This window comes from Embiotoca jacksoni, unplaced genomic scaffold, assembly GCF_022577435.1.
Source record: "Embiotoca jacksoni isolate LCO1_2020_lvr unplaced genomic scaffold, fEmbJac1.0.p SCAF_5, whole genome shotgun sequence".
In the NCBI taxonomy this organism is placed as follows: domain Eukaryota; kingdom Metazoa; phylum Chordata; class Actinopteri; family Embiotocidae; genus Embiotoca; species Embiotoca jacksoni.
The window spans coordinates 9,346,121-9,359,767 of record NW_027185403.1 but is presented as its reverse complement, the minus strand read 5'-3'; the positions used below and the strand labels follow the sequence as shown (position 1 = coordinate 9,359,767).

Genomic DNA, 13,647 nt, shown 5'->3' with positions numbered 1-13,647 from the left:
ACTTCACAATTTTATCCTACAAGACATTTGTGTGACTTTTTGTCATAATTAATGTATGAATTCTCACGTTATGGCCACAAATGTGTTGTGTGAGGTCAAAGTGACCTCTGACCCCTTCAGTTCATCCTTTAGTCTGAGTATAATTCAGTCTGAGTATAATGTATTTCCCATATATATTTCCTTTAATAAAAAAACATTAATGTTGAATATGATCTTTGCACTCCTGTATATTCATTATGTACTTGTTTTGTTCGTGATTTTTACACCAATTGTACACGTGATGATGGGGATCACCAATATATCTACTGTAAGAGCCTCTTGCCATCTAGCACTAAAACGTGTGTTTTGTATAAACTAAGGTTATTGAGATTTACTATCATCATCAAACTCAAAAGCATCCCTCCAGATTTTCTCCTGTCTGTATCTTCATCTACATTGACACGTTTCATGACCATGAGCCTCTAAATTCAGTATATATTTTTTTTTTATCTGGGACAATATGACTCGTCAAATCAAAGTAGGTGAAATAATCTGACAATATGAAAGTGGTGTGAGTGTGACCCAGTTTCTGGAGGATGCATTACTTACGCACAGCTGCCTGTCTCTGCCTCTCCACACTGCGCCTGCCTGTCTGCCATTAACGAGTGGCACTGTACACATTCTTCCAACTTGCTGCGGCTGCAACATATGCAGCCCATTGCTGTAAGGCAGTGTTAGGCCACAGGAAGTGGAAGAAGCAAACCACACGGTCAGGGATGAGTTTCAATTGTGTACGTTGTATCCTCTCTCTCTCAGTGGTTGGCCACTTATTCAGATTCTTCACTGGGCATTTTCCCGTTTTTTTAAAGCTATTTACTGATATGTGCCGGACTTTAGTGAGGGAGATAAAGCAGACAAGCAAAGTGGGCGAGTTTGGAGTATTAAGCTGCACTCTAGTCATATTACTGCTGAGGTCAGCAAACAGAGACACAGATGGAGTGATAAAGTGAAAAAACATTGTGGTTGCAGTAGAGAGCAAAGAGGAGAGGGGAAGGGATTAGATCTGTCCTGTTTTTTGGGGGGTGGAGGGGTTTGGTGAAGAATTGACTCAGGAAGCAAATTTGTGTCAGAGAGCTGTAATGACTGTGTCTGTTAATTGTTTTTGCCTGAGGTATTTTTCCTTTGTGCTGTTTTAGACAGCAGGGTATTTTGTCAGTCTGTTTATGCTCCCCCTGAAAAAACAACAACTGTTCACAGAAACAGGAGAAGGGAAACTTTTCCATTTGACGTCACACTAACCTTGTGATTAGGCATTGTGATTTCTCGCCTGCAGATAAAAGAAGAGCCTAAGGTGTTATTAGAGTTAAGTGATAATATTGGTGAAGTGATGATAAGTGAAACACACTGAGCTAGTGTTATGCTACAAGAAAAAATTAAACAACAATCTTATGTGAACATTTCTTCAATGGAAAAAAACAACTATTTTATTAAGCAGTGATGTGGTAGATCCATTCAGTCAGCCTATTACATTATTTTTCCCGGTTATGAGGAACATGGTAATGTGATGAGTCACTGTTTTTATTAATTTAACATAATCATATTAGGTTTTCAGCATATCCATGAGATGTGTCTGTAATAAGCTTAACATATTCATGACCGTGGGCAGATTAGGCCTATTATAGTTTTTAGGGACAGCCATTTGTATTCAGAGGGGACCACCGAATCAAATGAGGAATGTATCTAGCTACCCTGCAGACTGTACAGGATTTAGTGGAAACGCCCACAAAGCGACATTGAACCAAATAATATTCAACTTTCAGACCATTTCTGCAGCCACCCACCAAACTGACTGTTTTACACAAAGTAAACCCAAGTCTCCAGTCTGGAGGGCTCATGGTGACACAATTTCATGTGAAGGTAATTAGGCTTTCTGGGCATGAGTAACCACTGTTAGTCACTAAAATATCTGAGCCCTATGTTCCATGTCCATCCTCCAAAACTTTCAAAAAAAACAAAAAACATGAATGAGTAACTTCACTGGCCGGTGTTTTGATTTGTAAAAGTGTTTTCAAACAAGGTGTTTAATGGAACTACTGCTGTCAAATACATTCAAATGTTCCATTAGGCAGCCCAAGTTTTTGAATGCTCTACGAACACAGAGCACTATTACACTGCCAACGCTCAGGACACAAGTTTTTTTTTTAATGCTGTATAAATCAACAAGGAGAGTTATAGTGTTAGCATTAGTTCCAGTGGCAGAAAATGTAAACAAACAACACAGAACATATTTTTTGAAATTAGCATACTGAAATTCTGACATGATTTAATATTAAAGTCTTGATCAATACAGTGTGTATTTGTGTTGTGTTTTGTGAATTATAATCCATCTAAAATCATAATGATCTCAATACCAGCTTACACAAACATAAGTCCAGACCTACGCAGAGGTAACTAAAGTTAGTGCGTTTACAATTATTCCTATTCTGTTTTAATGTTTTGGGTTTTTGTGGCCTCTGTCTGTTTCAGGAAGTCGATTGTATGACAACATGTCTCTATTAATATAAACGCGCTGTTATGACATTTTCATAAAAATACCAAAGTCTTGAAATTTGGCCAAAGTATAAATTCCCTGCAGTCAATGCAGTGTCACAGCCCATTTTCCTGCAGAGAAACTTCAAAGGTAGGAGGAGCTACTGAGCTGCATTTGTGCTGGAAAGACTCATCTTCACTGCAGTCAGTGTCCATTCTCAGATAACCCTTCTGGTTGCTATGGTTACTGACCATACCTCCTCCTCAGGTCTCTCTTGTTGTGAGAGTCATTGGCATTGCTGGGTGAGCCCGTGGGTGGGGCAGGTACTGTATAAACAAGGACCGGTTACCTAGAGGAGGAGAAGAGTGCATCTCGGACAGAGAGTCCGAAGTAGGCTTGCCCAGCAGAGATGATGGGGAGTCTCCATCTTGACTCATTACTTCTTGGAGGGGAAACACAAGCAGAGTGAAGTCACAAGATCGGCCTGTTTAGATTTTTAATTGCCTAAGTGCTGTAATGACCACATGGTAAAAACCTGCAAGCGTTGACTGTGATCATCTTGGGCAGGGGAAGAGTGACCCTGAGAAATCTGTAAAGGGATTTACATAATCAAAAGATTTGGACTCATAACAAGCTGATTATTCCAAATATCTATCTTGAGCTGCTTTGCCCAAATTAGATGAGATGCATCTGTGATTCCATTAAAGGACAAATGACCAAATACAGATTAAAGGTGTGCATGTGAAAGACTAAAACCAGTATAAGGGTCTTGCTTATCCTCTCAACTGGATTGTGTTAATCTACCAATCGAGAACCATTTACATAACTGTTTCAATGCAGCTGCAGTTCAGCAATTACTGCCCTCATTTCCTTCTTTTCCCACAGTGTGGTATCTACTCTCATTCCCAGACTTGAACTTTAATCTCATTCCCCCTGAGTCCTGTTGCCTTTAAAGTCATTTTTAATTGTCTGCTCTCCTTCCTTTTTTCGTGGGTGCCCCTCTTCTGAACATACTGTGAACTTTAATGTTTTCCTTTTCGTGCATGTTTCTGATGGCGGGTTGTTATGTTACCAAAAAGCTACACTACTGAGCATCCTTACAAATCCTAGTTTGGTTTTAATCAGCATGCTGTTTTGACCGAATAAAACCTGCAGACTATATTACATTCAAATCATAGATTTAGTCCCAAGTAATCATAGATTATGTCTTGTTTTACAGAATAAATAACACTAACTTATCTGTGCTCTATTCATAGGTCAAACCGTAGAGTTTGGATCATGTGATTGCTGAACAAACCCTGAATGCTTTATGCTTAACTAAATCCGATTGGATAGTTGTTAGAATTAAGCATCTTATACTTTAAATTCCTAAATGACACTTTTCACTTTGTGCAAATACTTGTGTATTCCCACAGTCAATGTCACTTCAAAATGTCATGGTATAGGCTTTTTCTCCAAATCTCACTGAGCAAAATACTGTAGTTCTCTTTTACATTTATCATAATCATAGTAATACATAATAAAGATGGAATGTACCATTTCATCTTATGTATGTAAATAAAAGAGGAAAATACAATAAAAGTAATTATAGTAGCCTAGATTGACACATTGTTTTTATTTTTAATGTTTTTTTTAAAGGATTCATAATGTAATTTCAAAGAAATACTGAAATAAGATAATAAACAATAAGTATTATTTTTCTAGAAAAAAAACAAAAAACACTTGCAAACAAAAACAACATGTTAGGTGCTGCCATCTCCTGGTACAGAATTTATATTACGTTGTTATAAGCAGAGAAAATAAAAAATGCAAATGATTATCAAATACAAAGCGGACGAAAAAAAAAGCTAGAAGCTAAATTATAGAAACCTATATTACGATTTATCATTTTTAAATGAGTATTAAATCACCTGTAACAACTGTTCACCTTATGAATTCAGTAATGTATCTGCACGAAGACTTTCGACGATTGATTAATCTTGACTCAGAGAAATTAGTTTAACTTCCTGTATCTGCAGCCAATCACATCACGTGTAGAAAACTAACGCGTCAATTCTGTCCAATCAAAACATGAAAAAAAGAAAGAGTGGGCGTGGACGTAAAAGCGGAGCAGCTGACAGACTTTCCTGTGCATTGTGCGTGTTCGGAGTTTTACCAGAGGACCAGAGGACAGGCACATTTCACAGAAAGGGAAGAATGACTTGGGACACGGAATAGCAAAGAATCTGACAAAAAGCCATTTCGCTTTGGAGGATTTTAAATAAACGCGTGTCCGCGGTATAGGTGAGCAAACAACGGAAAGGACATATTTAATGGAGATGTGTGTTATAATATATAGCTGCAAAACCACCGGCTGTTTTAGCAAACGCTACCTGCCTCATCCAAACTATTAGTCTTGTCAGATAAAGATTGGAGCGCCGTAAACGCGTTGTATTGTAAAATGAAGAAAGAGGTCATCACGGACAAACTGTACCGGTTCAATGAGTGTCACTGGGACGGGGTGCCCCAAACTGCAACAGGACACTTTGTTTCCAGTCGGTGTTCTCTTCAGGGACGTCACCTTCTCAACATAGCCTCCCACGCGCCACTTGATGATGTCTAAAATAATCTGTCGACCACGTGACTGGTTTGCTATCAAAGGGGGAAAAAAACAACAATTAAATGTGAGCCTAACATGGGCTGACTTTTGGGATATTCAGCCTGAATATCAATAAAGGAAGTGGGGTGCATATATATATATAGATACTTAAAGATACACAACCACAATTTATTGTAGAATTATTTAGAATAAATAATCTGTATGGGTCTTGGAGCCCCATGGTTGAGAAGCATGTCATTTTATTGATAGTGGGTCCGAATGACAAGAAAGAGAAAGTGCTTCTTTTTTTTTTTTAAACCACCTGTTACTCTGCAACAGATGTTGTTTACGTAGGATATACTCCTGTTTGTCCTGTTTGAACATGTACCTCCCGCCATGCACATGCTACATTACTAGTCATACCGAACAGTAAAGTTTTAGTTTTATTATCTTCAGATTCTCTCACTTCTCAGTGGGATTGTGATTATACCCTGTAACATATTTAATTTGATGTGTTTTCAGCCATGAAACCTACTGACAACTCACCCACCCCGAAACTCAACCCTTCGTCTCCCACTGCCCCGAGGCCTGGCCCTTCTTCTCTCGGCTCGTATGCTACCACAACTACATCCACCTCTGACTGGCCTAAGTCTAAACTCACAATGACAACACCTCCACCCACACCGTCATCGCCTCCCTCCGCTGGCTCCACTCGCACTTCACCGGGCCTTTACTCCCGCTCTTCCTCCCTTTCCACACCGACCGCCTCGCCTCTACGCCAGCCAATCAGGACCCTCTCTCAGGTGGGAAGATCTCAACTCAACGCAACCTCTACAGAGAATCCCCTAACAGAATCCTCAGCCGCCGGAGCTGCTGCCATGATGCCACAGCCTCCTCCCACTCCTGAACCAGGTGAGAATCAAACTCTGACCTTTGAACTTGAACACTTGTAATCCTAATACGAAATCTGTAGTAAACTGTTTCACTTCCTGAACAATCAATGCAGCCAACACTCCCAAGTTCACTGTGTGTTCAGCTGTATCTCTATGGCGACCATAGACATTTACCACAACATGTAAAGCAGCCTCTCCTATTTCGCTGACTTGAGTGGAAAGGCCTGCCTGTCTTACCCTTTATTTTTTCACAAGCCTTTTCAAATACACCAATGCAGCATTTAAAGTTCCCATGGTCCCAGGTCTCCTAGCCGCACTAAGAATAACACATTTCTAAATGCCTTTGCAATGATATCAAGATCAGTAAATATGGAGTATTACTGATAAGTGTGAAATCTCACACCTCAGTCACTTTGGACAACAGTTTTCCATCATCACTAAACTGGACCTTTAAAAAATTCACGCACTATGTCACATGCCTACCTGTCTAAAATTGATCAAATAAATGTTAATAATGAGGCTAATGAAAGTAAAAAGGGATACAAATTGCATCGCTGTGTACGTGTCTGTGTTGCATCAGGAAAGCGAGCAGCTGCTGTTCACTGTACTAAACAAACAGTTATTTGAGGGTCAGGCACATGGTTAAAGTATAAGCAGTGTAACAGGAGCATTAACAGGCAACTGATGTAAGTTACTACATGTAGGAACAGACTAATCACCACCTCACTCACCAGTAACACTTACAGCACGTGGGCGCTGTGAATCTTGGAAGAGTGTTTCCACTATATTTGTTGCAACCTCAATCTTTTTTTGTGTCATTTCTTTTTAAACAACAAATGTGACACTTTACTTTGCAAGAAATAGACACATTTCCAGTGGGAGCTCAAGCTCTTCTGGAGAACTGGGATTTGAAAGTAGCAGAACTCATCAGCTGAGAAAGGACGATAATGAAACCAGGAGGGTTCAGAGTCTTATCAAGCCTGGAGCTGTTTCTGGAAGCATCTGACTAATGCTCTGGGATCACTCCTGTCATTGAACTGGTTTCCATATGCCTATTTATGTTCGTCTGAACCATGTGTGCGGAGTATTTTAAAACCAGGGATTAGCAAAAAGGTACAAGTTACCAAGATATGTTTGTCAAGATGAAGAAAAAAACAGCAACAGCTGGGTGTCATTATTCCCCAAACTAAAGACATGAAGTTGCTATAAAACTTGACATTTTGTATGATCCCCATAATTAAAGTAGAAACACATCTCTTTCCAATCATTATTATAAACAGCCACTCATTGTTCACAAGTGAGATTTTGTGGAACAATCTTTAATCAAGTGTCTCTTCTACAGTATAAAGACCCATAAAATGTGCTGTACAGTGTTTAGTAAATTATTTTCTTGTTAAGACGAGCCAGAGGAGGATGTCAGTTTCGAGGATTTGGAGGAGAAGGCAAAGTCGGGGGAAGCGAAAGCGCAGACGAAGGTCAGTGACGATGAACATATTGCAAATACTGTTGTGTTAAATGGCCATATGGTGAACACGGAGCAGATCAGCCAAGTAATGATAATTGTGATTTTAGATTGGCATATTGACAGGAAGGACGGGTCACCGAGTCAAAGTAATGCTTGTTTTGCAAGTCTAAGTGTGTGTGTGTGTGTGTGTGTGTGTGTGTGTGTGTGTGTGTGTGTGTGTGTGTGCGTATCTGTGTGCGTTTGCGTGTCTGTCCAGATGGGCCGTTACTTCCTGGCGTTGGCAGAAGAAAGCAATGAGGAGCTGAACAACTGCACAGCGGTCACTTGGTTGGTCCAAGCTGCCAAACAGGGCCGTAAGGATGCTGTCAGACTGCTGCAGCAGTGTTTAGCCTCCAGGAAAGGTACCAAAATGTCCCACTGCAACCCTCTATCGCCTAATTCACCTACCAGTGAAGTAACGCTGGTGGGATGATAGAAATGTCAAATTTCAAAAGAATAATGTTCACATATGATTGTGTAAATAGTTTGCCTCGTCTTGTCTCACTGCACATTTGCTGTTTTTTGTTCTCCAGGAATAACTCTGGAGAACTTTGAGGAGGTGAAGAAGTTGTGCACAGAGACACGTTTTGAGAGAGGAGTTCGGAAAGCGGCTCTACTCGTATACTGGAAATTGAACCCAGAGAGGAAGAAGTCGGTGGCAGTGTCTGAGATGCTGGAGAACGTTGAACATGTCCACACAGAGCCAGGTACCAGAGGGAAAATATTGCAATACTCAAAGGCTTTTAAACTGACAAAGAAACACAGACATAATGGCATAGTGGATTTTTCTTCAATTATTTCATACTTTCTTTTCTCCATGTGCAGGCAAACGAGTCTCCCCTGGTCCACTAAACAGCTCTGCTAAGAAACAGAGGCGAGTCCTGGAGACGATGGTCACCAGCAAGGGTATGTGTGGTCTGACACATGGCTACTAATATAACTGGTCATGTATAATTTGTAATTTGGTGCCAAAGGTGTTCCCGGGAGAATTATTTGTATTCAATCAAACTGATAACTACAGTAAGACAAAAGTAAGTGTCCTCTGTACTTGTTTGCAGCCAGTTCCCATGTGGGTCTGGACGACTTTGTTGAGATGACTAAGAAGTATGCCCAGGGCATTGCACCGTCACCAGCCATGGCTGTTGCGGGAGGTGATGATGACGACGATGACGAGGACGATGTAGTGGTGAAGAATCCAGATGAACTGCCCCTGCACCAAAAGGTGAACTTAAAACTTAAACCTCCTGTCCTCATCTGTTCAGGCAGGGTTGTTGTTTTTTTCCAGTTTTTGGATCAAACAATAAATGAATTAATCAAGAAAACAGTTGATAGTTTCATCAATAATGAAAATAAGGGTCCGTTTCAGTGCTAGTTTTGAGTTTTCAGTCACAAGTAAGATTTTCTGCTCTTCCCGGGTGAGTCTTGTTGAATCTGTAACTAGATCTGCAATGATTATATCAAATAGTCGGACATTTGTTTTCTCATTAACTTTTGTTTTAAAATTCTTTCCAAAGCTCAAAGTGATGTCATCAAATAGCTTCTGTTTTGGTTTTTTTTTACAAAAATGTCATAAATACCAGAGACACACATTAAGTTCTCACATTGCTGCATCCACTAAATGTTTGGCTCTTCTGTTTGATGTGTACAATCAGCACCGTTGCTCATAGTTTACTCTCTGTTGTCTGACTTATCAATTGATTTTGAGACCTTGGTGATCAGCTAATCCTGTGCTCCTTCAGATGATTAAGTTCCCTCTGTACGCCCTGCTGGAGATAAAAGAGCATCTCATCGACTGGGCGTCGCGAGCTGGCATGCAGTGGCTCAGCGCCCTGATCCCCACCCACCACGTCAACGCACTCATCTTCTTCTTCATCATCTCCAATCTCACGATCGAGTTCTTCATCTTCCTCATCCCTCTGCTTGTTTTCTACCTTTCATTCTTCTCCATGGTCATCTGCACACTGCGAGTATTCCAGGTTGAGTTGCATTGTTTTCTTTCTCTGTATTGAACTGGCAAATTAATGAGTTATGGATGATGGATGCACAAATCTGAGGAGGAACACAGACGTGAATAAACATTTCTTGTACAGAATTCGAAGGCGTGGGAAAATTTCCGGGCTCTGACAGACCTGCTCACTCACTTTGAACCCGGTCTTGATCTGGAGCAGGCTGAGACTAACTTTGGATGGACTCACTTGGAGCCCTATCTGTAGGTCCATCTCTACTTATCTTCATACATATATAAACACATTCCTTCATTTTAATCTGCTTTGTTTACAAATATAAAGTTTGTTCAGGTTTAACTAGTTTGACTGCAAAGTGTCACGTGATCATTTTCACATAAATATCATCACAGAGTTTTTGCTTAATTCAAGCAAATATTTCTAAAAACAATTGTTTTCATGTTACTGCAATGAGGGAGCAAACAGTAAAATTGTATATAACTTTTTTTAACCTGAAAATGAAAGGAAAATGAAAACAAAAAATGGTCTCAAAAAATACTGTAAAACTAAAGAAAGACAATTATGTATATTAAGTATAACTAAAATGGTTTCGCAGCAGAATAAGTACATCCTCTGTCTTTGTTTTCTCAGGTACTTCCTGCTTTCGGTGGTCTTTGTGGTTTTCTCCTTCCCTGTTGCTGACAAATCCTGGATCCCCTCTTCGGAGCTGGCCGCCGTTGCTCTCTTCTTCACCATCACCGCCTTCCTCAGCCTTCATGCCTCTGCTCAGCTCTTCGCTCGTAAAGCCCTCCTCACAGAAGTCCTCTCTGGCGCGTGCTCCCTCACTCATCTCCTGCCAGATTCCTTCCAGTTCCTCAGGGTCTTTGGGATGACTTTTATCTCTGTGCCAATAGCAGATATCATGGCGTTAAACCTGGGGTTGCCGTGTCTTCTGTATGGACATCTTTTCTATCTCCTCTTCCGTATGGCCCAGATGAGAGGCTTCAAAGGCACCTACCTGTGCCTGGTGCCCTACTTGGTTTGCTTCACCTGGTGTGAGCTTTGCTTGGTGTTCCTCAATAACGCCTCCGCAATAGGACTCATCCGCACCTGTGTGGGCTACTTCCTCTTCCTGTTTGCCCTCCCTGTCCTCTCATTGGGCGTGGCTGCGATGGTCATCATCCAGCTGCTGCAGTGGTTTCTCACTCTGGAGATTACCAAGATGGTGGTCACTCTGACTGTTTGCTTTGTGCCAGTGGTGTTGAGGCTTTGGACGCGCTTCAGCCTCAACCCCATCGCGGTTTTTCGGTCTCTGTCAGGCAGCAGCATTGTCAAGCTCATCCTGGTGTGGCTCAGCGCGGTGTTGCTCTTCTGCTGGATGTACGTCTACAGGTCGGAAGGCATGAAGGTATACAACTCCACCTTGACGTGGCCCGAGTACAGCAACCTCTGCGGCCCGCCGGCCTGGAAGGAGTCCAACATGGCCCAAACCCAGATCCTCTGCTCTCACCTCGAAGGACACCGCGTCACCTGGACAGGACGCTTCAAATATGTCCGGGTGACCGACATTGAGAATGGGCCTCAGTCGGTTATCAACCTGCTGCCCGTGTTCGTGGGGAACTGGATGCGGTGCCTGTATGGAGAGCCGTATCCTCTGTGTGACGAGGGGAAAAACGCCACAGCTGAACCCCAGCCTCAGCCTGCACGCGCTCCTCCCCCAGAAGATCCCCTCTGCAAACTGAAAAAACTGGCCAAACACGAATGCCACGTCAAAAAGTTCGACCGATACAAGTTTGAGGTCACGATGGGCATGCCGCTGGAGAGGAAGACCAGGAACGGGACGGTCATAGAAGATGAAGACGCGACGAAGGACATCGTTCTGCGGGCCAGTAATGAGTTCAAATCTGTGCTTCTGCACTTAAACACCAACAGCCTGATAGAGTTCAGCACAATACTGGAGGGGCGCCTGGGCTCCAAATGGCCCGTGTTTGAACTGAGAGCCATTCACTGCATGTCGTGCCACGATAACCGGGTTCCCAGCCGCAGGCAATACAAGATCGAGCACGACTGGAGGCGCACGGCTCAGAACGCCCTCCAGTTCGGGTTTGACTTCTTCTTCAACCCCTTCCTGACCGCTCAGCTGAAGCACCACCCAGAGACAGAGGCCGAAGCAGAGGCGGTGACACAGGAGGGGGGATAGAGGGAACACACCTCCGCGGGAGACGAGGCGCGAGATCATGATGATATCGCGGTATCTGAATTATTGTGCAACACTGTTCTTAAGAGAATCCGATGGCAACATTAGAGCAGACAGATCCTCAGACATTTTTGATGTGTACTGAGAGTGTGTTTGCAGTCTTATAGCTTTTAAGCCAAAATGTGAGTACATATGGTAAATGTAATATTTAAAGGGGAGAAACACAAACCTTTGAGATTCTGTCATTTGAACACTACTTCAGGAGAAACACAATGTAAACCTCCTCAGCGGTGGTTAGTTTTCTTTTTATGAACATTTCATCCAGTTTTAGGTGCATACGGGCTCACCACAGTGAGTCTGTTGATGAAGTCATTTTGATTTGTCTTTGTTTGCTTTGTCTTTTGCACACTACATTTTACATATGTTGGTCATTGTCGTGACATGCATTACAGTTCTTTGTGGCCAAAATCATCAGTATTGACATGATACAGTTTCCTTGTTGAACTGTACTCTCATTGTTGTGTAGTTTGTAGGAAAAGGTTTTTTTTTCTTACACAATAGATTATAATTCAAGGTTTTCTTTGCTGTCAACCTTTAATCATTGAACATGATACAGTCGATGTCCAGGAAGTCATTTTAAAGTGGTTGGGTTTCAAGTGCCTTATAAAATATATTTGTATTATCAATACAATATAATTTGGGAGGGAAGACTGAATCATGCCTCTAATCAGAGCTTCTATTTATTACAGAGCAGTTAAACAAGTTGATCTCTGCTGTGTCTGTTTTCTTTCTCCTCCTTGTTCGTCTCCATCTCTGCTGTGCAGGGATTTAGTCTGTTTGAACGTTTGCAGTCCTCAAGTGACGATGTGCTTTAAAGTTAGGATGTCACTACTGTTTTCTGTACTGCGACATATAAATATGATGAACCATTTGCTTCTGGCTGTTTTTATACAACATTTGCACGATACTACTCTTAAGCACAAACTTCGAAGCAGGTTCTCAAATCTGTCTCTGTGGGAAAGGGATATTTATTGTACTAATTCTGTTTACGTCTGGGATCACCAGTCCAGGACACCCAATAGTTCATTGAAGACATTTTGAGATGTCACAGTAGAAGTACCAGATTAAATTATTCAATGATTTTGGCAGCTTCAGCTTCAGGCTGCTTGTATTGAGCACCTTGGCTCACTGTCAAAAATATCTGATGTAAAATGGGCATTAAATTTAGATTAACATTGAAAAGACGTGGAAAACTAGAATTACCGCCTCGTGGTTGTATATCTTCACCTACAAGTGACGTGGTTTACATCCACATCTGTAGACTTATAATAAGTTTGCAGTCAAAACTTTGAAGGAATCCTTATGTGTTCACATGCTCAGCCAAAAATGCTGATTCCCAGCAGACAATGTTTCAAATGTGAAGAAGCTACAAACGTCAGGCAGAGGCACCACAAAGGTCTTCACGCCGGATGTACAAGTCCTCTGGACACGGCTGTCGTCGGCACGGCGACATTAAGAATGCAATGAGCAGACTTTTGACAGGAAGGGGGAAAAAAAAACAGGTCATACCCATCAAGCAAACACATTATGAATAATAAACAAATCATGAAGAAGTGTATTTTGTTCTTGAGCTCACCGTCAGTAGAGCAGGAGATGATGGTGTTTCTGAATGCGGAAACTCTCACAGTTTGTGTAAAGACAGGAAAAAATATAACGAGACAGAAAAAAGAAACCTTGGTAATTATTTCAGTAAAATTATTGAATTATTAAATATTGTACTAGTTACCAGTTCATGAATGTGAACATGGGCAATGGTGTAATGTTTACAGCCTCCAAACGGGGGCATCGCAGGCCAAGTTTCGGAACCCTTGCAATCGTTCATTCCAGATTTAATAACTGAGTAATGACAGGAGGTGGTGCCTCAGACTACATGACCTATAGACCCATTTAAACTGAAGCTCTACAGGATGTGAAATAATATAATGGCAATATTATCAGTTATATAATTATGCTGCAATAAAAA

At 41.5% G+C, this 13,647-nt stretch overlaps 1 protein-coding gene across 1 annotated transcript; it reads left to right on the top strand.

The window, feature by feature from the left end:
• The first annotated feature begins 4,620 nt into the window (after nt 1–4,620).
• On the top strand, nt 4,621–12,555 carry wfs1b (Wolfram syndrome 1b (wolframin)). The gene is made up of 10 exons (XM_069171413.1): nt 4,621–4,792; nt 5,610–5,999; nt 7,379–7,455; nt 7,702–7,846; nt 8,018–8,191; nt 8,310–8,390; nt 8,543–8,706; nt 9,224–9,460; nt 9,575–9,693; nt 10,079–12,555. The coding sequence occupies exons 2-10, from the start codon at nt 5,612–5,614 to the stop codon at nt 11,625–11,627; spliced, it is 2,934 nt and encodes a 977-aa protein (XP_069027514.1). The 5' UTR covers nt 4,621–4,792; nt 5,610–5,611; the 3' UTR covers nt 11,628–12,555.
• Nucleotides 12,556–13,647: the final 1,092 nt, after the last annotated feature.

Coding starts and splice junctions, on each gene's coding strand:
- wfs1b (XM_069171413.1), top strand. CDS start 5,612: ATGAAACCTACTGACAACTCACCCACCCCGAAACTCAACCCTTCGTCT. Junction 7,847..8,017: donor GTGTTTAGCCTCCAGGAAAG/GTACCAAAATGT, acceptor TTTGTTCTCCAG/GAATAACTCTGGAGAACTTT. Junction 8,707..9,223: donor AACTGCCCCTGCACCAAAAG/GTGAACTTAAAA, acceptor GTGCTCCTTCAG/ATGATTAAGTTCCCTCTGTA.